Here is a 22531-nt window from a genome sequence, read left to right as displayed (position 1 = left end):
GCGGAAACGCCGGCGGTGTGGTTCCCAGTAAAAGTTAAACCCGAGGCACTGGGTGCTGGGCAGCCTACAGCCCCAGGAGAGTACTGCTCCCTTCCAGGCACCTGGGGATCATCCCACTCCACATCACTCAGTCTGCTGCTTTTTCCTAATCCTGTGGGGTATTGCTGCATGTTCCAGTGCGGGTAAGAGCAATTTTTACACCATAGTTTGCAAAGGGAAACTCTTGTTGCTGTGATGCTACAGATACCTTTTACTGATAAAAGCAATGCTGGATGAAACAGTCAACATAGTGCAGTGCAGAAACGCAGAAGGCAAACGCATGCTTCTAAGGAAAGTACAACAACAAAATCTAAGGATCGACCTTGGGTTTAAGCCTGTAACTGAGACTCTTAAGTTAGAAAAGCAACAGTTGCTTCCAAAGGGCAGTTCAGCCCTCTCCTCGCTGGCTACAGAAGCAGCCTAGTGAGATCAGTGCATGCGGAGAGATGGGCTTCGGCAGCCTCGGAGACAAGCCTGCCTGGATCGGAGTAAGTTTTTCCCCCTGATTAGGAAGTTACTGCAGGATAAATTTTCTCTGTTCTTTTAAATGTATCCCTGTTTCCTTGTGGCCAAGTATGACTGCAAGGAAAAAAAAAATAGGAGAAAAAAAAAAGCAATAATGAAGAAAAAACCAACAAGCAATAACTGGCTTTAGAGGATGCATAAATAACTTAAACAGTCTTTCAGGGAGTTTTGTATATCTGAAACTCTTTATTGTTATTAGCACATTTATAGCAATATATGAATTTATTCAGTTCTTCTTGGCTAAAATGTTGTAATGAAACCAAACTAAACTACTATAATACAAATTTGAAATCAGTAAAATCCCAAAATATTGTCATGAAGTATCAGGATTTCAAATCTAAGAGACGGCAGCTGTCCTTTCCCTCTGACCCACCACTATCCATGGAGGAGAAGAGGGAACAGGAACTCCTGTAGCTCGTGCTACGCAATGGTGCTCATGTAGCCTTGCTTTAAACTCCTAATTAAGGCACATCAGCCAAGTGTCCCTCTGTGCAAAAGAATAAAAGAGAAGGCAAAAAGAAACAAAACAAGACAAAAATGAAGAAAAAGTTGTGTTTTCCTACAGTAATAAGAGCTGTGTCGTATTGTGAACTAGGACAGAATTCCTTACGTTTGGTTATTATTATTTTCAGGCAAACAAATCGTTTAGTAAATTCCTGTAATTTTTGTAAATTTGCAGAATTTACCATTCAAACAATGCTTCCCTTCACCATCCATTTCTCTTTGCAATCTAAATATCTCACAAGCCCCCAAGGAAAACAAAACCCTAATATGTCTGATTACAGATTCCTTTCTTTTCATATTGACCCCATATTAGTAACTCAAAGAAAACAGAAATGTCCGTGAGCATCCACAGATCCTTTCCATAGTTATTGAAGCTGCTCAGTGCTTGCAGCTCAACTCTATTCACCGCACCTCTGAGCCATACAAAGGAGCCGAGGCAGGGGCCAAAGCATCATTTGCTAGCGCAAGACAACAGTGCAAATCCTCCTGCCCCTCAAAGCCATTTGGCCACAGGGAAACTGAGGACTGGGAACAGGCCTTACCCTACACTGGCTCCCAAACTACTTCTGCAGATTATTTGGGAGAGTGCTAGTTAGTCGAAGGCAAAATTGTACGAGGGATCAGTCCAAAGGTTGTACAATACAGACAAATCATATTCCCGGGCCTGGGTGCAATTTCTGGCAATTTTCTGGCACTGTTCAATTTACCATTATATATTCAGCCTTCAAATCCTGTGAACAAAAAGTAATCTGTCCAGTGACTGCTATCAATCCGCACGTCAGTGGACCATTTACTTTGCTACAAGCTGTGGGAAAAATGTCACTGTTTCTCTCTCCTCTGAAGGCTCAAGAAAGATTTAATGGCAGCTGCTGAAGGCACGTTCTAGATGGGTTCAGTATTTTTTTAAAGTTCTGGGATCCTGCAGCACATTTAACCATAACTTACTAGCTATTAATATATTGATAAGTATATTTAACGGGATGCTGCAAGACACTTAACCAGACAAGAGAGCCTTGCACACTCGGTGATTGCTCCATAGGCTTTTTCACTGTGTCAGTCCTTCAGAGCAATTAGTATCTTGCAGGATGACACCGAGCCCAGATTAACTGATTTAGAAGCAAAAAGTCCTATTGACTTTCAGCATGACTTAAGCACGCTCAGTATATCTCTCTATCGCTAATCCTTCTCAGCAGTTTACATCGTAAGGGGTTGATCTCACCCGCAATTAGCAGAACAGGGAGCAAAGCAGAACTGGAGTCTGCACTAGCAGGAAGGTTTACGGCTGTCATCTCACCCCTTCCTCCTCCTCCGAATATTTCTGAAAGGCTGATGACTGGACTGGACCGTAACTAAACGGCTCGGTGTCAGCGGTGAGCAGGTGAAGCTGTCCTCCCCCCGAGGGAGCTCAGGTAAATCTTAGAAAGCACCAGATGCTTCTCTGATGCATTTTTATTTCTGGTACTATGGCCATTACTTTCGGGTCGAGGTCAGAACAAAATCTCACGTTCCTTAGCGTTTCTGTCTGCACCTCACTTATTTACCTGGGCAAGAATGAACTATGCAGAGGGTAAGAATGAGTTTATATAGCTGTCCTAAAGATAAGCACCCAGGAAATGAAATCCAGTCCCTCACAGAGTGGTTAACAAGGAGGCTGAAAATTGCTCCAACCATTTTATTACTGGCTGCTCTCCTCTGCGCCCCTGCTGTGGGGTCTGCCAGGTTTGTAAGCATGGGCCTGGAGCTAAGGCTCTTCACCCGTGTATTATTTATGTCTCCCCTTTCCTGATGAGGTCTCATGAATGTCAACCTAATAGATGTTTGTGTTTACCCACCAATTTAACTTTCTGCGACTTTCATTAGTATGCTTCCCTAATAAAAGTTTATTCCCTTTCCACAAATTTATAATCAGGTCTAATTTATGGATAAGCCTTATTCTGCAATCATTTTTTACTCTCCCATGTCTTAAAGAAAAAAAAATAATCAATTACATCTACTGCTTGCAATGTTTTCCCTTCAGATTTATCTGGGAACTGACTTAGCCCCTTACATTTCTTCTTAATTACTGGCAAACAGTAGTTCTGTAGCTGAGGAACTTTGTGATTCCTTGCAGGCTATCATACATCTAAATATGTCATTCAAGCTCTACATCTTTATTCAAATTTGCTTTGCACTAAAGAGAGAAATGAAACTTAGATACATTAGGACACCCCTTCTTGCTTCAGAAAGGCCCACCACACTTTAAACCAAGTGATCTTTAAAAATATCTTCAAATTCAGAGACAGCAGAAGAGGGAATAATTTTTATATAAAGCACAATTTCAAGTTCTGCCTTACAACTCCATGTATTTTAGTTCGGGGTATTGGCTATCTCATAAACAACAAGGGCCTCTGCATCAAACTTACATCTGCATAACTACGTGTTTTACTGGTTTTAAGGACTTCCTTCAAAAAAACCATAACAGCGTACGAGCTGCAGAGCTAATTAAAAATACCACTTCCAAAAACCTTTAACTTATTTTAACTTTGAAAAACTCCAACAAAATTCAAGACAGCACTTAATTTAAGAATCAACAGCAAGGGATGAACAGCAAACCTGGCCCCGTTTTGTAGATCTTCTGGGCCCATTTAAGGAAGGTACTTCCGTTACTACACTGCGGTAACACAATCGGATATCTGAAAGCTTGTGAGCAGAGCTGTTAGCTCGTACCACACCGCTCACCTGCTTCAAAGAAGCCGAGGCAGTGTCTCCTGGAGGGAGGGATGCCCTTTGCAAGGGAAGAAGGACCTGAAGAGGTGCTGCTGCATTCTAGCTCGCTTCACCTACTGCGTGCATCCCGGGGGAGGCTGGCACATGTTAGTACAATGGTCTCCTAAATCTTTGACCTAATGCATTAATATACACAGTTTTAACTTGGAACCATATAGATATATATAGACATAGATAAATACACGCACAGATGTATGTTTTACTATAGTAATATACATATGTAATATGGATATTGCCATAGTAATCCTTCAGATCCGCACTTGAATAAATGCCAAAAGCTCCAAGTCTTCAACAATAAAATATGCAGCACTGTTATACATAATTAATACAATTAAAGATGTATGAAAGCTTATTTCTAAATTTACTTGTTGATACTGGAAAGAACCGAGTCTCTCATTCATTCTTCTTCTTCCTCTCTATTGTTTCTTACCTTGAATTCTTTCCTCCTACTCCAATTGCATTTTCTTTTCTTCATGTGTTCTCCTATATCTTTCCCCTTTCTTTATTCCACAAAGCCTCTGCAAAGCTCAAAAGCCTTTGAATTTGGATGTCTGTTTTATGAGGGGCGAGAGGTGACAAACCAAGATTTTTTTTTCCCCCCAAATGTCTAAGATACGACAATGATTTATAACCCAAACTAGTTTCTTGAAGACCTATATTCTACTTGTAATCCTTTTCACAGAATCGTAAAACAACTTTCAATGAAGGAGAAGCTCAAGATTCCAAGAACGATCTTTATGGCCTACCTGAGCTACCATCTAGTTTAGTGATCACTTCTGAACCTTGTTTGCTGGAGGCTCTACACACAAAAGCTAGCACAGATTTAATGCCAGCAATCACTGTGATGAAAATGGTATTTTGAGTTTAAATAAAGACTAGGCCTGGTTTCTGATGTCTTGCCAGATTTCTTTTGACTTTTCCCTCTTACAAGTTTACTTATTGAAATGATATTTTTACAGTCAAAGTTTCATGACTGAAAAAAAGACATAGCTATTAATACTGTTGGTGATAAAACGATTGACATCACACGGGAATCTTACCCAAATCCACTTATATTATAAAGGTAAATTTGAGCTGTAGTTTATTCAAAACCCAAACCAAACCCCAAACCCACTGACCGAAAAAAAGACAAAACAAACCAACTATTGCAAGATATAGCCTTGAAGATGAGTTATTTTATTTTCACATACTTCTCTCATTTCGTTTGACTCTTACCTGGACAAGGCAAAATGTTGCATTCCTGGTACTCTAGAGACGGGCCGAGGCAAGGCAGTCCCCCGTACTTGGGCTCGGGATTGCTGCAGACCCGTTTGCGATTCCGTATTCCTCTGCTGCAGTCACGACTGCACTGAGACCACGGAGACCAGGGTGACCAGGCACCGTTGATGGTATGAGCAGAGTATCGTCCAGAACGCAAGAAATCCCCAGACAACCCTAATAAAACAAGGATTGAAAAAATCCATTACTGAATTAAAACAGTATCTCACTCCAAACCAACCTTTTCCTCTTCAAATTTACTCCTAGGCTTCTAATAGTAAAATGGCTAGGAGGGCCTTGTCCTTTAGTCTCACAATCCAAACCCTAGTTTCATCTCAAGAATCTCTTCCATAATAGAAATTTCATAATCACTTGCACAGAACTACAGCAAAGACAGATCCGATCTCTCTCCGCAGCTTTACGGCTGCGCTGACCGAACTAAAGTCAATTCACTCCACCTAAGGAGGACACAAGCTCTCCCTCTCTTGCACGGGAATTATCAGAAAATCTCCAGATACATAGCGTAGGTATTATTGCCTCTGTTTTAGAGGAAACGGAGAGGACTGAGGCGCCTGCGCCCGCTCACCGCGCCAGCTCCCTGGTCCCACGGCTGGGCTCTGCTCACCCGAGCACCCAGCCTGCCTCCGCTAGGGCTTGCTGCGCCCGGAGGCTCTCGGGCGTCCTAGAAAGCAAGGCACTGGGCTTACCCTAACCGTAGGCAGATTTAGAATTTAGACCGCGTACAGCAGTAATTCCACAAAGTCTAGTGAGACTGCCCTTTTCTGAAGAGCAATGTTTTGCCACTTTAAAAACAGTTTATTTTCCACTGAGTTGAAGCGTTCTAAACCACATACAAGCTATGGAAGTCAGCCTTTTGGAGGCACGCACAATAGAATACTCCCTAGTTAAAGTAACCACCTGGCAAGCAGAAAGCATCTTTTCTAAGTGAGTTTAGTACCGAGAAAAGGCACAAGATAAACCAGCGATGCAGAGCGAAGTCCACTATTTCTCAGTGAAAAGGCAACACACAGCATCTTGTTCACAGCATACAACCAATACGCCTGGATGTAGCCCCAAGTGAAGTTCTAACAATCTGTGGTTAATCTGAGTATCTTTGTCACTTTCAGGCTTGGTCCTGCATGGAAGAAGACTCCCTCAACCGAACTCAGCACATCACTGAACTCACTCTTGAGCTGTAGCACTACCTCGAAGCATCACTACTAACCACCTCCAGCAACGCCACTGGGATCTCCTCCCGTTGCCAAAGCAGTTCACCTTCCCCAGTGCCAGCATCGCTGGAAACTCTACGATCAATGGGCCACAAACTGCTGCTTCTGTCACAAGGGTTTATTTAAAGTGGTTGTGACGAGAGAAGGTCCCGTGGATGGTACACCAAAGAGCAGAGGACGTGGCTGCCTGCCGATGCCAGAGCTTCAGCACTGCTCACGTACGTACAGGTGAGCGGTATCAGCGGTGAAGGAACGCAGGGGGTTGTGCGCAGCTTAGGCTGCAGCGCAAACTTTTACCCTTTAGAAATTGTTTTATGCCCTACCCAGGAGCACAGGCACTGTGGGAGCATCAGATGGAGCTAAAGCAGCAGAAGACGCACTGAATCGTGTACTGGGAACAGCTACAGGTAATACTGGGAAGAGACTGCCCAACAGGAGTCCTGGCCTGAGCAGGACCAGTACTCTGCACAACCAGTACGGAGGAGCCCCTCATTCACGGCGCCCCGTATGGAAACGATGATGCCCTATTTCTACCCGTGGTTATGGCGTTAGGAATACTGCTTAAGTTCTGCCCTGAGAAGCACATCTGCAGTCATCCCAAAGTAGATAAGGCTTTGCATATTTTTGTTCAACACTTGATAACAACCGGCAATATTGGAATGATGCTGCAGCGTCACAAAAATACTTGTAATAAGAAACTGCTGAAATTAATAAGAAAACAGCAGAACAGCAATATAAAAATGACTAAAAATGGGTAAAACCTTTCAGTGATTATAGAGGGTAACTATTTCTCTCCTGCTGAGCCAGATTCTATTACACAGATATTAAAAGCAGCATTTCAAGAAACATGACATACATTCAAATCCAAAAAGGGAGCAAGTACAGAGAAACAGTATGGGAATTATGAATACGGGTCCACTTGCCAGCTCACTAAGAGCCTTTTTTCCCAATTTTGTATCACTTTGGTCATGAAATGCCCAGCTCATGCACACAGTGAGCTGTGAGTCCAAAATAATAGTATTTTCTTATACCAGAATTTCAAATTAAGTTTATTTTAGTTATTAAATGAACAACAATGCAAACAATGGAAAAATTATTAATTGGACCAGATTGCCAGTCATGTTCTTCATAAAACACTGCAGTTTGCAACACTTCAAACCAATACTAGGATGTTCTGATGACATTTTTGCAGGACAGATGTAGCTTTTTCGGTCCTAAGGAAAATGCGTGACCTTATCTGTCATTATGATACTAGATTTCTTGTGATTTAAATTGGGGAGTGGGAAGAGGAATCTTCTAAGGGAAAGCTCTGAGGTACTTTGGCTCTGAAACAGAAGAATATTCTAAAGAATGTTTTCAGTGTGGAGTTTGGTCTGCAGCAAGTGTTCCCCTGTGTCTTCTTCTTTCCAAAGCATTAAAAAATTTATTACAAGGAGCAGTCTTTTCACAGTTTTACAGTAATTCATAGAGTGTTCATAGAGGGGCTCTTAGAATTTTCTCTTCAGGCAGAAACTGCACATTAAAAAATTAACATTATGACACTAATGACATTAAAAATAACAAGATCAGTTTACGTTCTGGAAATACGGTATAGTATACATTCCTTGAACAGCTGCGTACAATGAGGTGACTAGGTTGATGGATGAGGGGAGAACAGTGGATGTTACTTATCCCTTTAGTGAGGGTTTTGACACTGTCTCCCATAACCTTCTGATAGACAAGTCAACAAAGTACGGGCTAGAGAAGTGGAAAGTGGGATGGATTGAAAACTGGCTGAACAACTGGGCCCAGAGGGTTCTGATGAGTTATACAGACTCTAGCCGCAGGAAAGTCACAAGCGATGTAACCCAGCTGACTTTCGCTGACTGGCTTACTGATTCCATTATACTTAGCAAGCAGGTATAACAAAACAAAGAATGTCTAATTAAGTTACATAATTCTGAACTAAACCAAGATTTCATAATTTCTAAGTATTTTTTATAACTTTTGGGTTGAATTGGAATAGTCTTATAACTCCACAAGAAATTAATCCTGTTCAGAGACATGTTAACATGGAAGTCACCTGCCCTGACTAGTACAGGATTAAAAATCTGCCTTTGCAAACGCCTGTAATGAAACTTTGATTGGCCTGATTCTTCTTGAAGACTGCAACATTGCCAGCCGAGTTCAATTAATTTGTCTCAAAAGAGAGAGTCTAATAAAGCACATATATTTGTAATAATTTTCTAGTCTAGCCTGTAGCTAAGGAATACAGCTCTAAACAAGAGAGAAGGAGCAGTGACACCTGATAAATTACATTACTTGACTGATTTATGCCTTATGTCCTCCTGTTCAAACCTAAGAGAGAAAATTCAATTATCCAAGCAGTCTAGGTTCATGACTTTGAGAAAGATGATCTGGAGCCAAAATTCAAGTATCCTGAATCATTTCTAAATGACAGTGTGAAACACTGTTTAAAGTGCAGGAGATAACAAGGATAAGCAAAGACTGTTTTGGTGTTGTCACTTTCTGAAGGTATTCTGCAAGTATTCGACAATATCATTGAAGCATAAAACTTACATACCGTCAGGCCTATTTACCTATGAAAACCTTATAAACCTTCAAAACTTAGTAAAATTTAAATGGTAAAATGCAATGACAAACATTAATGCAATGCAAAGACAACATATTTTAAAGACGAAACAATATGCAGATGGAGGATGTTATGTTACCACGAGAATTTTATTTCTTGTCTTCAAATATTTAATCCCAAAGTTCCACTGAAGAGTTGTTATTTGTCAAACTTGAATTTGTCATCAAATTCAGTTCTAACTTCCGCAATTCATTTTGTTCTTACCTCAGAATACCACAGTTTAGCTTCAATAAGACAGTATAAGAGAGGACATCGCAACGTGAACCCCTCCTGACTACAGGACATTACTAATTATCAGCACCTGTTTTATTCTGTACTAAATTCTGAATGCACTATAGATTTCCTGTGAGTAACAGTAGGATTAATCCATCTCTTCACAAGATATCGTGGCCACTAAAACAGTATTTCAGACAAAACTACATCCTGTCTTCAAAAATAACTATTGTTTTAAGTTTGGCATAGAGAAGGAGTGACAACTGGGAATCTAAGTTCAGGTTTCCAGGTGCCTTTTTCTGCTTTAAGGAATTTGTGACTTTTCTTCAGATTTTATAGGCAAATATTTTCAGGCAAATAAAAGACTCTTTCAGACTGTCTGACTGAAATTGGAAGGGTTGTCATTGTTTAATTGTTTTCTGAAGGTATTTTGGGAGCTAACCTCATCTCACTTTAGCCATGTCAAATTCAAGTGTCGCCTAAGCCCATCATTGCTGTTTCCTTTGTATACCCCATGGAAAAAGAGCGGTACCTCCAGAGGGTGATCTGTGCCCATTCTATCAGATGCTTATCTTTAGAGGGATGCCTCGCTCCTCAGGGGTGCGCGCTGTCTTTGCAGACTACAATGGAGTCTAGAGTTAGGGGAGAGAAATGCAAACTGGAAAAATCAGGTAACTTCATACCTTGTGAAATTTTTATCCCTGGATTAAACACTTATGTTTCCAGAACAATTCATAGTGCTTATATATCAGATACTCCTACAGAGAGTCAGTTAGTATGTTTAATGTAGATATTTAATATGTTTTGTTTCATAAGCACACATTAAAGCCTATGGTGATGTAATTTCTAGACTTTTAATGCTGGACTGTACAGACATTTGCATGAAGATGTGCAACAATGTACACAATCTCTCTAAGTGTGTATTTGAAATAGCTGTCTCTTTCCTGTCCGAGCACTATATGAAAACCTAGAGGCAGAGAACAAAATGTACTTTTCTTTCCTCTTAATCAAACTTCAAACCAGGAAAGCACGAACACAGCGTGCAAATGCTACTGCTTGGTTGACTGAGATAGAAATCTTACCACACTCAGGAGGAGCCTAGTGGGTTTCTGGCAAGAAGTTCTACCTCTAAGCTCAGACTGCAAAGAAAGTTTGCTTTGCTAGCATCTGACAGTGAAACATGATTCTGTTTAACATGGCATGACTATAGCTGCACAGTGGGAGATTATAGGCAATGAGAAAATTTCTAACAAATGGCTCTCTTCTGCAAAGAACAGAGAACTGATCTTTGCAGAACACATCTTTGGTAATGAGGTACGCCAAGCATGCTCTACCGGTATTAATCTTCCTATAAAAGCCAGCAAATTGCTACAGTTCAACATGGAGATAATGAAAAGAATGTTTCACAGTATCCAGGCTCTGGTCAGGTGGAAGTAAGTTCTGATGTTTCCTTGCTATCTAGCCAGAAATTGTGAAGGTGTCTGCCAAAATTCATCATTTCCCATTCCCATGAGAGTCTTCTGTTTGAAAAGCTGCAGCTACATTACATGACTCTCATTCACTTATTTTCTTCCCATGAAATCAAGGACCAGTAAAGGGGTGGTGTGTGGACCCGAATCCAAACCTGGGAGTAGGGAAATGCTCCTGAATCTGCAGTTTAGAGGCAGTCAATAAGTTGCATGACATCAGCAAATCAAGGCAGAGCCCTCCCCACCGAAACGTTCCACTCCACCCTGTTCTGACATCCATAACCAGAAAATGCCTAAGCAAACAGGCTCAAAATAAAATGTGGGTAAAGGAGATGTAACAGTAACTCTTTTCACCAGAAGTATATTGATTAATGTAGCCACTTGAAAGACTGATTGGGTTTGATCTTGCATTACATGATAATTAAAAACTCACTGGCCAAAAAGAGTCAAAGAATGAGCATGAATTAATGCCAAAGCTCTGAGGGCACTCGCTAGGAAGAATGGACAGATGTATAATAGTTTCTGCCCTGTTGACTACTCAATATAAAGTATTTAAATATTCAGTAGTTTTGGGCTTAGTCAGCAAAAATCCTTCTCCCAGATGAACATTTCAATTACTATGCAACAGGGTCACTCCCATACATGGGTCCAATGATTAATTATTTCCAAATGAAGCAAAGCAGCAGTTTCAGCAAGATGCAACAAATGAGCTACAACACCAGGAAACTCAGGAATCTGATGTTCAGAAGTGAAAGAAAAATCTTCAAGCTAATCAGGCAAAGAACTGCCTGGACCCACACCCTTGCCTCTTGCGCTCTGCCCAAACGCCTTATTTAACAAAACGTAGGCACTGCTACTTCCGACTATATTCTGTAAGAAAGAGCCAGCTTATGCATCCAACTCCAGGAGAGGACTTATGAACATGACTTCAGAGCTGAGAAGGGTGTCTCCATGCTTAATTTTCTTGCGGCAGTGTGATCTAGGACAGACTGGCTCTTGCGCTGGTTTGTCCCACTACCTGCTCTCCAAGTAGTGCATTGGCTGCTGTACACTCCGTTCTTAAGTGCTGTCATCTCAGCTGTCAGACAAGAACATACCTAGAGTCTTCTGTAGATCTGCTTCTAGTTGTTGTGATAACTCTCCTAATTCTGTACTATCTGGTGGCAAAAATATCCTCTTTTTCATTTAAAGTCATGAAATTTTAAAAAGGTGTCATGAATGTCTAAGTGCTGGAAGACAGCAAAAAGCAGCACCGCCACCTAAAAGTCTTATTTAGGACAAGAAAGGTAGATCATACGCCAATCCCAGCAGAGCAAAATCTTTGCTAAATGCTAGTTTGAAACTTAATTTGGATGAAAACAGGAGAATAGCAGAAACGCTTGTTACAAGAGTTGCTCCATGCCAAATCTGCCTTGCTATCCAGACCTAAACAATAAACATTGGAGACTGTAGATCACCTGAAATGGGAATGACATAGAATGTGAAACTCATCTGGAGCACCACGGGCTTCGTTTTATTATTTCACGCAGTTCACTACTATGTATTTCTTTAAATATTACTAATGTCCTGCCTCCTCCAAAGGGGCACAGATGTCAAGTGAATCAATAAAGGTTTTGCACAAGATGAAGGACATGGGGGAAGCCTCCAGCATCTTCTCACAGAAGCCACCCCTGCAGCACCCCCCCAGCTCCCCAAACCTTGCCACGCAAACCCAATACAGGCAGGAACTGCTTAACGCTGACTTTCGCAATAGTTGGTCTGTCTGAAAAAAATACTGAGAATTAGAAAGCCCAAGGACTCATTCTCTCTTTGTGGCCTTAGATAAGCCAAATGCCTGCAGTTATACATTTTTCAGCTCACCTGGGTATTGTGAAGATACAAAAGGCTATTTAAGTGGAAAGCAGGTTTATAAATATTTAAACACAAAAATTAAAAAACAGTATTTCCTTAGATTATATAACTAAAATATAATACTTAAAAAGAAACACTGATATATCATTAAAACTGGATAATTAAGGAAATGTATTAATAAAATTAGAGTGACTGTCAGAAGCTCTCCCAGGTTTTATTTTTCATATACGTACACATAACATTTATTCAAAACTCTATATTACTGATAGGGAAAGAATAAATTTCTGGAATAAAATAATTTCAATTTAAAGTGATCTAAAGTTGAAAAGATTTTGAAGGAGTTCAGTTTTCCATCTCAGAATTAAACAGAACTTTAAATTTCTAGCAATAGTATAACATAAACTTCTATAATAGAAATTAACCAATGCATAAACTCCTTATTTAGTTGAATACCTGCATGAATCTTAGAGCTCCTACTTTAGAATTACTGAGCAAAAGGTTCTTCTCGGCATCAATACTACATATTCTAGCTAAATCTTTATCAAATACATTAATGTTGCACAAACTCTCCCCAGTAAAAACCCGAGAGAATACAAGGAGGTAACAGAATCCTTCAAGAACTGGGCTGCCACGTCACGGCTCACAGGTTATTGTAAAGAATATTAAAATAACCTGGCAAATCTCATAATCAGTGGTAAAAGACACTTGATTAGTCTGAATGATGAAGCCACGTCCAGAAGAAATACAAGCTAGATTCCCCGTTGTGATCGCTATGTCCTCCTTTTCATTACCAGTCCTGTTACGCAAAACACCAGCGAGCAAAAACTTCCACCCTGTGTGGAAAGGGAACTGCAGACACCTGGCTCGCAGGAGGCGTCGTGCAGCCACTTGAGCTTTGCTTACCATCTGTCGAGCACCCACTGGTGCCGTCGCTGGAACAGTAACGCATTTCAATCCTTTGCCTTCCCACCTCTAGCAAATTTGGGTCAGGCAGCCGCGCTTTGCAGGTGTATCGGAAACGTTGTTCATAGTGGCCACCGTTGTCTGAAATATTGACTGGGGTCCAAGGTGTCCAAGGGGTTGTCTTTTTTAACTCTGGACACGTGTTGGTGTTACAAGGCTGATATTCCTGGAAAAAATGTCACAGTGAATATAATCATTAAATATGACTTAACCCACCCCCCCCCCAAAACCCTCAAAACAGACAAAAAGCCAACTAATAAAAAAAGTCCTTGATATTTTCTCCAGCATTTCCAATAGCAGTAATCATCAATAAACTTTTAATTCTAATCTCAAACCAAAAGTGGTTTTTTTCTGCTTCTAGGCAAGCACGGTATCACACTGCTAAAAGCAACAATATACCCGTACAAATTAGGTCTATTACATCCATAAAAACAGTAAGCTGAACACTGTAAGTACCATGATAAAGCACATCTTTATAAATGACTAGCCCCAAATAAGGTGTAGCTAAATACGTTAAAGCTTTTAATTAAGAGGAATTCTGATAAACTGCAAGTACAAGACACAAACCAGCAAATAATTCCTTGGTAAAATCTAGTTGCATGTGAATAAGCGAACCACTGTCTATTTTGTATATTGCTTATGTATTACACAGGGACAACGGACAAAAAATGTTTTCTGTTATGGAATCTGGCTCCCTGAGGTGCATGTTACCCATACCTCCGGCATTGCTAAACCTATCATCAGAAGCAAATTCCCTGTGGACTGATATTCACCAAAGGAAACAGACCACACCTAAGAAACAAATGCAGAATTGCCAATATTCTCAAGCTCCACAAAATACGTCTTCTGACGAGCATCATCAAGATCTGCAGGTCCTGCCAATTCATTTCCCTGAGCACAATACGCTTCATCTGATGCAAGTGCTTTGTAAACTATATGGATGAAATCAAACAACCATTAAATATCAGAATGAATTGACACTAACAAATTATTAAAGGCTAAAAGAAATAGGCATCAGTGGGACAATTTTTAAAAGACCTCTCAACCTCTGACCCCTTAGAGACATACTCCGGGAGGGTACCTTCTGAAAAGGAGCCTACTAAAGTTTGTAAGTCCAAAAACTGTGTGATAAAATCGTTATTTCTATTGTGTCCATGTTAAAAAACATTTTAAAATGTTAAAAATTTTAAATTTTAAAATGTTTTTAACATGGACACAATAGAAATAATGATTTCATCACGCAGTACAACATCCTTCTTCTATAACCCCTACCCCCAGCTGATACCACCAAGTTCCAACAAGCAACAGATTACCTGCTCCTCTCTTTCCCATGGTGGTAACAACCTTTTTATCTCACACTTTCCTCAGTCCGCTACCTCTTCTCTCAGATGGTCCAACTTATTAACACATCCAATTAGACTGAGAGCAATTGCTCTCAACCTGTATTTTGGTTTAAAGGCTCTGTTGCTATTTCAGATCTAGAAGAAGCTTCTTTGTCTGAAAGCTCTTCTAATTTTTCCATCTATTAGAGTCGGAAAAAAAATTATTCCCCAGAAAGTGCTGCCCAACTAACACAGCAAGACACCGGAGAACCCAGCGCTACGTTCGAGACTCTCATGTTCTGAGGCCAGGTTTCGTAGTTCTGTGGTACTTCAGGCCAGAAAGAGCTTTTAGCCCAAAGACTTCTGCTGGACTACTCCTGTTCACTCCTCGAGGCTGTGCCGAGTCCCTGCCCACCGTAAGACCTGGTGACCACGAGTCCTACTTGGGGACCATCTGTGGAAGAGGATCCTTTTAGAGCACAGAGGACTGGATCGACCTTCCCGGGATCGGAGTTTCAGCCTCGACTGGTTTCTGGATCAGAAGACAGCAAAGAACGAGCAAACTATCTGGTCCTGTGTACAGCAGGGGAAGTAATTTCTTCATGATTCCTCTAGGCAACTGTTTAGATCATATGTGTTTTAGACTGAGGACAGAACATGTACGACTGTTGTCCTCACAGTACATGAACTGTGAAAAAGAAATCACAAAATTAACAGATCCCAGCAACAGCCAGAACCGCCGTGCTTGCTCTCCCAACGGGCTGTTCACCTCCAGCGCGCAGTCCCCTCCAGCCGCTGGATTACAGCGTGTCTTTTGGCAAGTGCACTCTGTCTTTCCCGCGCTTTTCTTTTTTTAAAGATGTCTAGCACTGATGAGTCTATCACCTCCTCGCATCAGCTGTTCCACTATTTAGTAATCCTCAAAGCTAACAAAGTGCAAGTTAATTCAAGGCTGTATTTTTCCCCTTAATTTAATTTTCCAGTCACTGAATTTTGTGGCACCTTTATCAATGATACTGAAACTGTTCCTTGTCCCATACCTACAAACAAATTTTTCATGCCCAAATATCCATACATAATGACAAACCAAGCCGAACTTCTTAAAGCTACATAGGATTTAAAACCTGATCTCCAGGTCCTGTGCATCCCTATATCTTCCTTTTGTCCTATTTCCTTATTTTCCCTAAGACGGGACACCAAAATTCGACTTGGCATTCTAGAAGCAGTCTTATCAATACAGCATGCAGAGGCAATCGTGACCCCATTCCACTTGACAGTCTGACTTTAATACATACATTATTGCATTAGTGCTTTTTCCTTCCACAACATTGCACAAAGAGCTTAAGTAGACCCAATTATCTTTGATAACCTGTCCTTCTCTAAATCACAGCTTTACAGCTACATACAGTTTCCTATCCCGCACAAGAGGCTGGTGTTTGGCAATATTAAAATCTGTTTTATTAGCTTCTGCAATTATCTAGCATATTATTTACTACCTCAACAAAGTCTGTCATGGTCAAGCTTTACTGAAGATGTCTTATATCATTGTCTAGACGGTTGATAAAAATGTTAAGTGCTATTGACTCAAGAACTGATTACAGTCAGACCCTGCTAGACACATCCCAGTCATTTATATCTGTCCATTAACACTACATTTTTCAATTTGTCAGTGAGCCAGCTTTTAATCCATTTAACATTTGCCATATATTTCAGTTTTTCAAATCAAAGTACTTTCTCTTGCAAAGGCAAATGTCTTGGAAAAATTCAGTGACAGTCTGGGAGAAGTGCTGTATCACTTTCAAGCATCTTGAAACACAAGCTCTTTTCTAGTAGCATATAAGCAGGAATAATTCAATCAGTATAGTAGCTACTATGAAGTTTGTTTCAAAACAGTCACAATGGCTTAAAAGTTTCAGTTCCTCATTTGCTATTGATTTTTGTATTGATATTTTTCAATCAAAAATAAAAGCTGCTAGAAAGGCGAGGTCTTTCTTTACCAGATATGGCCTAGACAGGCGAGGGTCATATATAGCAGAACGTGTGAGATATGCAATGAACCCTTTGTCAAATAAAAATAGGCAACAAAGGAAGAAGTTAATTTAGTGTACTGAATGCTGCTTTGCTAACACATGTCTGAAATGAACACGTCAGCTTGCTTGTTTCTAGAAAGACAGATACCAGTAATCAGTGCGCTTCAGGATGTGTAGTCCCTTCATACACCCTCTGTGAAGGTGTCCTCATATATTGCTACATGAACCAGAAAAGAAAGGTGTTCCTTAAGAGTATCTGTAAGGACCATTTGTTAGTTTTTCCTTTCTTCTTGCTTGGTGCACAGCTTATAAGACAGTTTGTCTGCTGTCATGCCTGTCTATTCAACCACTGGATAATACCCATGAAAGGCTCAGAATGGCAGGGGAAACAAAAGTACATGGAGATTACCCAGAAAATGTTAACAGCAGTAAATAATCTCTCTTTGAGAAAATCCAGAGGAATATCCTACCAATGGTCGACTCCATGAAGTCCTGGCGCTAATAACGACCTGGCAGAGCCCGCTGGCTTCTCTCAAAGAGCGAGTGCCGCGCTGCTCTACCGAATACCGCGTCTGCCACAGAGGAATCGAAAATGGCAGCGTGCTTGATGGAAGAAGCATTGACGTGATCTGATGCTACAAAACTCCAGTATATGCAGAACCATGACCTTGCTCTGAACAGTCTCAGATTTGGAGGAAAGTAGAGGAGGGGAGAGAAAAGGCACGGTTCAGATGGCACACGGGTGTCTTTGGTGCTGCTAGCATGAAGACGTAGTCTGACTGGAAGGATCTGTCAGGGACTGGGAATATGGAAACTGCTATCTCTGCTTGGATTACCGTCCTCTTCTCACCTTGTCCAACGCTTGAACAATTTACTCAAGCGGGATTTCAGGAATGTGGCCCTCTCCAAAGCAGTTTGACCAGCCAGAGTAATGGATGCAATAATAAAGTGACTAATAGAGGAATAAAAGTCTCAGGGGGAACACGGAGGTCCCACCTCAGCGCAGGAGTGGTAAGAGAACGAGGAGAGCAGTGGAGCGTTCTCCTTCAACAGGGCCGTTGAGGGGACCCGAGGGGGCGGCTGCCAAGCCCCGTCTCCCCCGTGTCCCCGGCCGACCGCTGGAAGAGACGGGGTCGGGCTCCCCGGGCACCCACAGGGGAAAACTTCCTCTGATGGGTTTCAGTTAAGCACCCGAGCTCTCAGGGTACACTCTTGGACTCAGAACAACAATTATCTGAGACCATTTGCAGACTCCAAAAATATCATTGCAATAGCTCAAACTTAACCACGTTCTCAAAGTTCTCTTTGCAACTTGTCCTAAAACTTGTGGCCTAATTCACCATGTTGTGGCTTTTAGTTTAGAGTGGATTTAGTCAGCTGAGATTATTAAATTTGTGCCTGGCTATGCCTGGCAAAGATGCAATAAGACCTCTAAAGACTAAATTTCAGGGGCAGTTCAACAGTGAGTTGGCAATTTGACACCAAATACACAAATAAATATGGACATCACAAAATACATGTCTATGAAAATGATAATTTAAAATAAAATTTATCACAAAGCATACCGGTGGTAATATGAGAAAAGGCATCATAAAATTAAAAACACAATTTGGATTGATGGAGCATAAACATTGATTATGCCATTAACCAGCTACCTTGCTTCTGTCTTTAAATAATATTTCCTAATATTTGTGTATAATGAAAAAAGAATATTAATGCCATGCTTTGTACCAAGATTTATTTAGAATTATTTGGTTGTATTATTTTAGAAAAGGACAACTAAAATGTTATTTCCCAACCATCTCATTTCAAACTGGAGGAGACCCTTGCTAAACAATGTAAAACAAATTCTACTTTTTTCTCATGGAGGACATGGAACAGACTAATTTTTTTTTTTGCCTTTGCGTAGCCCCTTTAGTCAAATTCCTGAAAATGTTGAGAATCTCTGAGACTTTTACTCCTAATTTAATTTTGATTTTAATTAACCAAACAGCATGATAATCTGATACTTCTTTAGGAAACTAGGCTAAAATCTTATCTCCATGTGAACTACAGTTTTTTAATAAAAAACAGAATTGAGATAGGGAGTTCTATTCCCATTTATATTACATGTTTATTTTATGGAGGAATTTCTCCTAACACTCTTATTTCTTTGATGTCTATAGTATGTCTATGTTGAATGCACTTCTTTTGTTCTTATCTCTGTTTTTCTCTCTCATCTGTTAGTGTGAGAGGCTACCTTCACAAGGCAGCTAAATCAACTTTAACAGTCCATTAAAATATTTTCAGCCCAACAGTTATCTTTTATCATTTGCTTTTCATATACTGTATTAGTTCTCGAATATTTTTGGAATCACCAAACAGTCCACTGATTAAAAAATACTTATAAATTTTTGCTTTTTGTTCCACTGTGCTAAACTTCAGTTTGGCCCAAAACATAAGTTTAATTTTTCAGCTATTAAGACACCAATAGAAAAGAATGTCGCTGATTCATAAATTGAATGGTGTAGTATGTCACCTGGGACAAGACAGGGCTGTAAGATAAAAGAACGTGAGTCTCTCAAGCTTTGAGTTTGTCACAGCAATATGTAGTTAAAGGAAAGGATAGCTCTCACAGGCAATCAAAACAAAGGCCAAAATGAATGTAACAGTGTTATAAAACTCGAGAGAAAAACAGTTCCCATTTATAGAGGGCCTTGTTTACACATCAAAATGTAAGTTTCCTGAAGGACTAATATACCCTCTCCCTCTCCAAGAACCAAAAGATAGATAACATCTATCTTGCAGGGGTTGAAAAACACATTCAGGAAAATCGCTAACTGAACTTCAAAAATTAAATGGTTCATTTATTTTCATTACAGAAATGTAAAGTCTTCTCCATTTAGAAAAGCATTTTCAAACTAAACAAACAAAAGAGAAGAAAGTCCCTGACGTATTTCTATTTATTTCCACAGTTTAAAAAGCCAGGTTCTTCAAAATACCATTAGATGTACCTTACTTTATTATAATTTTTCTATTACAATACTATTTCAAAAACATGACCTGAAAGAACACCCAAACCCCATTAAATCCAAGTCATTAAGCAAAACATCTACATTGTAAATTTCACAGCTATATTTAAAAAACAAAACCCCCAAATATTTCTAAACTCCCCATTGTATTTTAATGATGCAAGGGCACCTCTATATTCTAGTTTATAGGTAGTATTTTAGCTTCAGTTGGCAGCAGTGGGAGCAGTTCTATTGATTCCAGTGGAAGCAGGACTTTGCTGAGCGCAGGGGCAATCCTGTAGTGCTGTCAAGTAAGGGTAAGTAGGTTGTGTTCATAACGGGGTTTTAAAAATATTGGGATGGCTCATGGAAAAAAATCATCTTACCCTACGCAAAAGGAACAGGTGTCTTCTGAAGTGAACGCATTTCTTTTTTGGCTGCAAATACTGACCGAGCGCAACCTTTTGTTACAATTATGTGTATTTTAAGCAAAAGAATTGGAAAAACTTCCATTGATGTAAAGGGCAACTTAAAAGGAATTAAAGGCTCAATTTGGAACCATCTTACCTGGAGGAGTTCAGGGCCTGTTGGGCAGGTCATCAAAATGGCACAGTTCGGCACTCACATCTTTCCTATATTCACCATCATTCATTTTATTTAGACAAGGGAAGTTCCTACTTTCATCATCTCGTCATAATCCCATCAAATTCTGGACTGAAGCAAGCCACCACTCTCCTCTTACTTTTTCTCCACCAGCCATTTGTGTAACTCCGTGCTCAAAAGCCACATTTTACGTCCAACTAGTCAAACTTTTGTGAAGGAAATTGTTACAAAAAACTAAATCACTTAATCGTGAGAAGCTTGAGCACCTCAAAGGGACAGGGTTAGCAGGAGCACCTTCAGCTCCACCTCAGCAAGCAGGATGGCCTGGTTGCATCAAGGAAGTGCAGTTTTTATTCGTAAGTACTGCTTCTTGAATGCTCATGTTCACATCAGCACCTGAGACCCATTTAGAGGGATAAACATTTATTTCATATGCATGACAACTCCTAATAGTGTAAGAGTTCATTTTAAAGCATGATATTTGGAATTAACTCATATTCAAAATGAAACTAGAAATGTCTAAGGAAGAAAAAGCTTCTTTATTCTGACAGAGATTTTAAAAATTATAGAAAGGGGCATAGTAATTAATTTGGATTCTTCCAAACCTAATCCATTTATGGACCTGCATTACAATTACCCACCAAACTCAAATGCACCTAGCAAATGAAATTGCCACGTGATACAAAACAGAACAAATTTGTCATGATTTGTAAATTGTTTTTCTTTCATTCTTTTTTTTTTTTAATAACTGAATACATCAAGAACTTGTGTCTATTTTTGCACACTGCTCGTAGAGAAATGATAAGTAGTAAACCCACGGTAAATCCCCAGCAGCATGTCTGCCTGCTGACAGTTCAATTAGTACCGATCCTTCAAGAGTCCCCGGTGCCCCCCCTGAGGAGCCCACTCCTACAGCCGGGTACAGAGCCCCTGCTAACGCGGCGCCCGTGCTTCCAGCCGCCCGGCCTTTCCCACTCGCACGGTCAGACTGGGAGGGCTCCTCATTAAGGCTTGCAGGCAGGAGGACAGCGCCGATGCTCGAACTGGAGGGCTGCGGAGGGTGGTCTCCTCTGCGCGAGGCAGCGGGTCTGCTACGGGACAGTGTTAAACCCCTTCGCAAGATGCAAGGCAAGACCAGGGGACTGCCACCACGCCGTCCGTCTGTCCTTCCCAGACTGCTCAGGCAGGCGTGGGTCCCAAGCTAGAGTCCCTAGGGGAACTCGAACTCTAAAACCGGCAAAAAACCCCCGTTCTCAGTGCTTGTATGTTCTTAATGTTGGAAAACATCTCAAAAACAGTCAAAGAACTGACTAGTGGAATTTACTGTCAGTTTTCAAACTAAGAACAAAATATCCTTAAAATGTAATGTGTTTCAGTGAAATGGATTTGAATTTTGGTTACAGACGTCTCTTCTGGCACTCGCCCAGCACGCCCAATAACTATTGAGAATTCAGTGTCCTGAATAGGCTGAAACTGGAGATGGCATGTTTGTTTTTACTGGACCCTCAGCTCACTTCAGGGAAGTGTTTCACGTCCCCAAGGGAAATTAAATATTCTGTCTGGTCACCCAGTTCCTTTCAGAATATGGATTTCCTTGGAAGTCTAGGCTTCTCTTACTAAGTTAAACACAGATTTTCTTTTGATGAACAATTCCTTCTACATTTTGCCCACAACGATACAAGCCTCCTGTAAATTACCCCGTTCCTTTCACTCTCAGGACACTGAAGATATCGAATGCATTGTTAACAGTTAGGAAACAAGCAATGCCTCTAAAAACACATGGCCCAAACAGAAAATTCTTCCTCTTCTTCGCCCTTCCCTTTTACTTGACACATGGTCTATGAAACATCTCCCAAAACGGACGAGCTGTGCAATGTGCTCTGAAGGATCACATATTCAGCTACACGCAACAACACAGCAAACGGGTCTCCCCTGACTTTAGGGGGAGGGTTAGGTAACAAATTTTACTTTCATGATTTTTATCACATTCATGTGATCATGTGCTTTTCTGCATTTGTGTACACCCCACTGATTCAAAGCGTCGCACTTAAGCAGTTTTGTCAGTCATGTAATTGTTAGGGACTTGCCACTGATCAGGAGTCAAAAGATACTTAATTGCCAGTCCTAAACATTGATAA

General features: G+C 40.5%; 1 protein-coding gene across 2 annotated transcripts in view; it reads right to left on the bottom strand.

The window, feature by feature from the left end:
- Positions 1-22531, bottom strand: part of SEMA5A (semaphorin 5A) — a 328915-nt gene that overhangs the window by 21922 nt on the left and 284462 nt on the right. For both annotated transcript variants that reach the window (XM_075052509.1, XM_075052510.1), the window contains 2 exons: positions 13389-13614; positions 5050-5268 (listed from right to left, as the gene is read on the bottom strand). In XM_075052509.1, the coding sequence (XP_074908610.1) occupies positions 5050-5268; positions 13389-13614 (445 nt within the window). The remainder of the gene's footprint in view (positions 1-5049; positions 5269-13388; positions 13615-22531) is intronic.

This window comes from Buteo buteo, chromosome 20 (assembly GCF_964188355.1).
Source record: "Buteo buteo chromosome 20, bButBut1.hap1.1, whole genome shotgun sequence".
NCBI classification, from domain to species: domain Eukaryota; kingdom Metazoa; phylum Chordata; class Aves; order Accipitriformes; family Accipitridae; genus Buteo; species Buteo buteo.
This window is presented reverse-complemented; position numbering and strand designations above follow the sequence as displayed.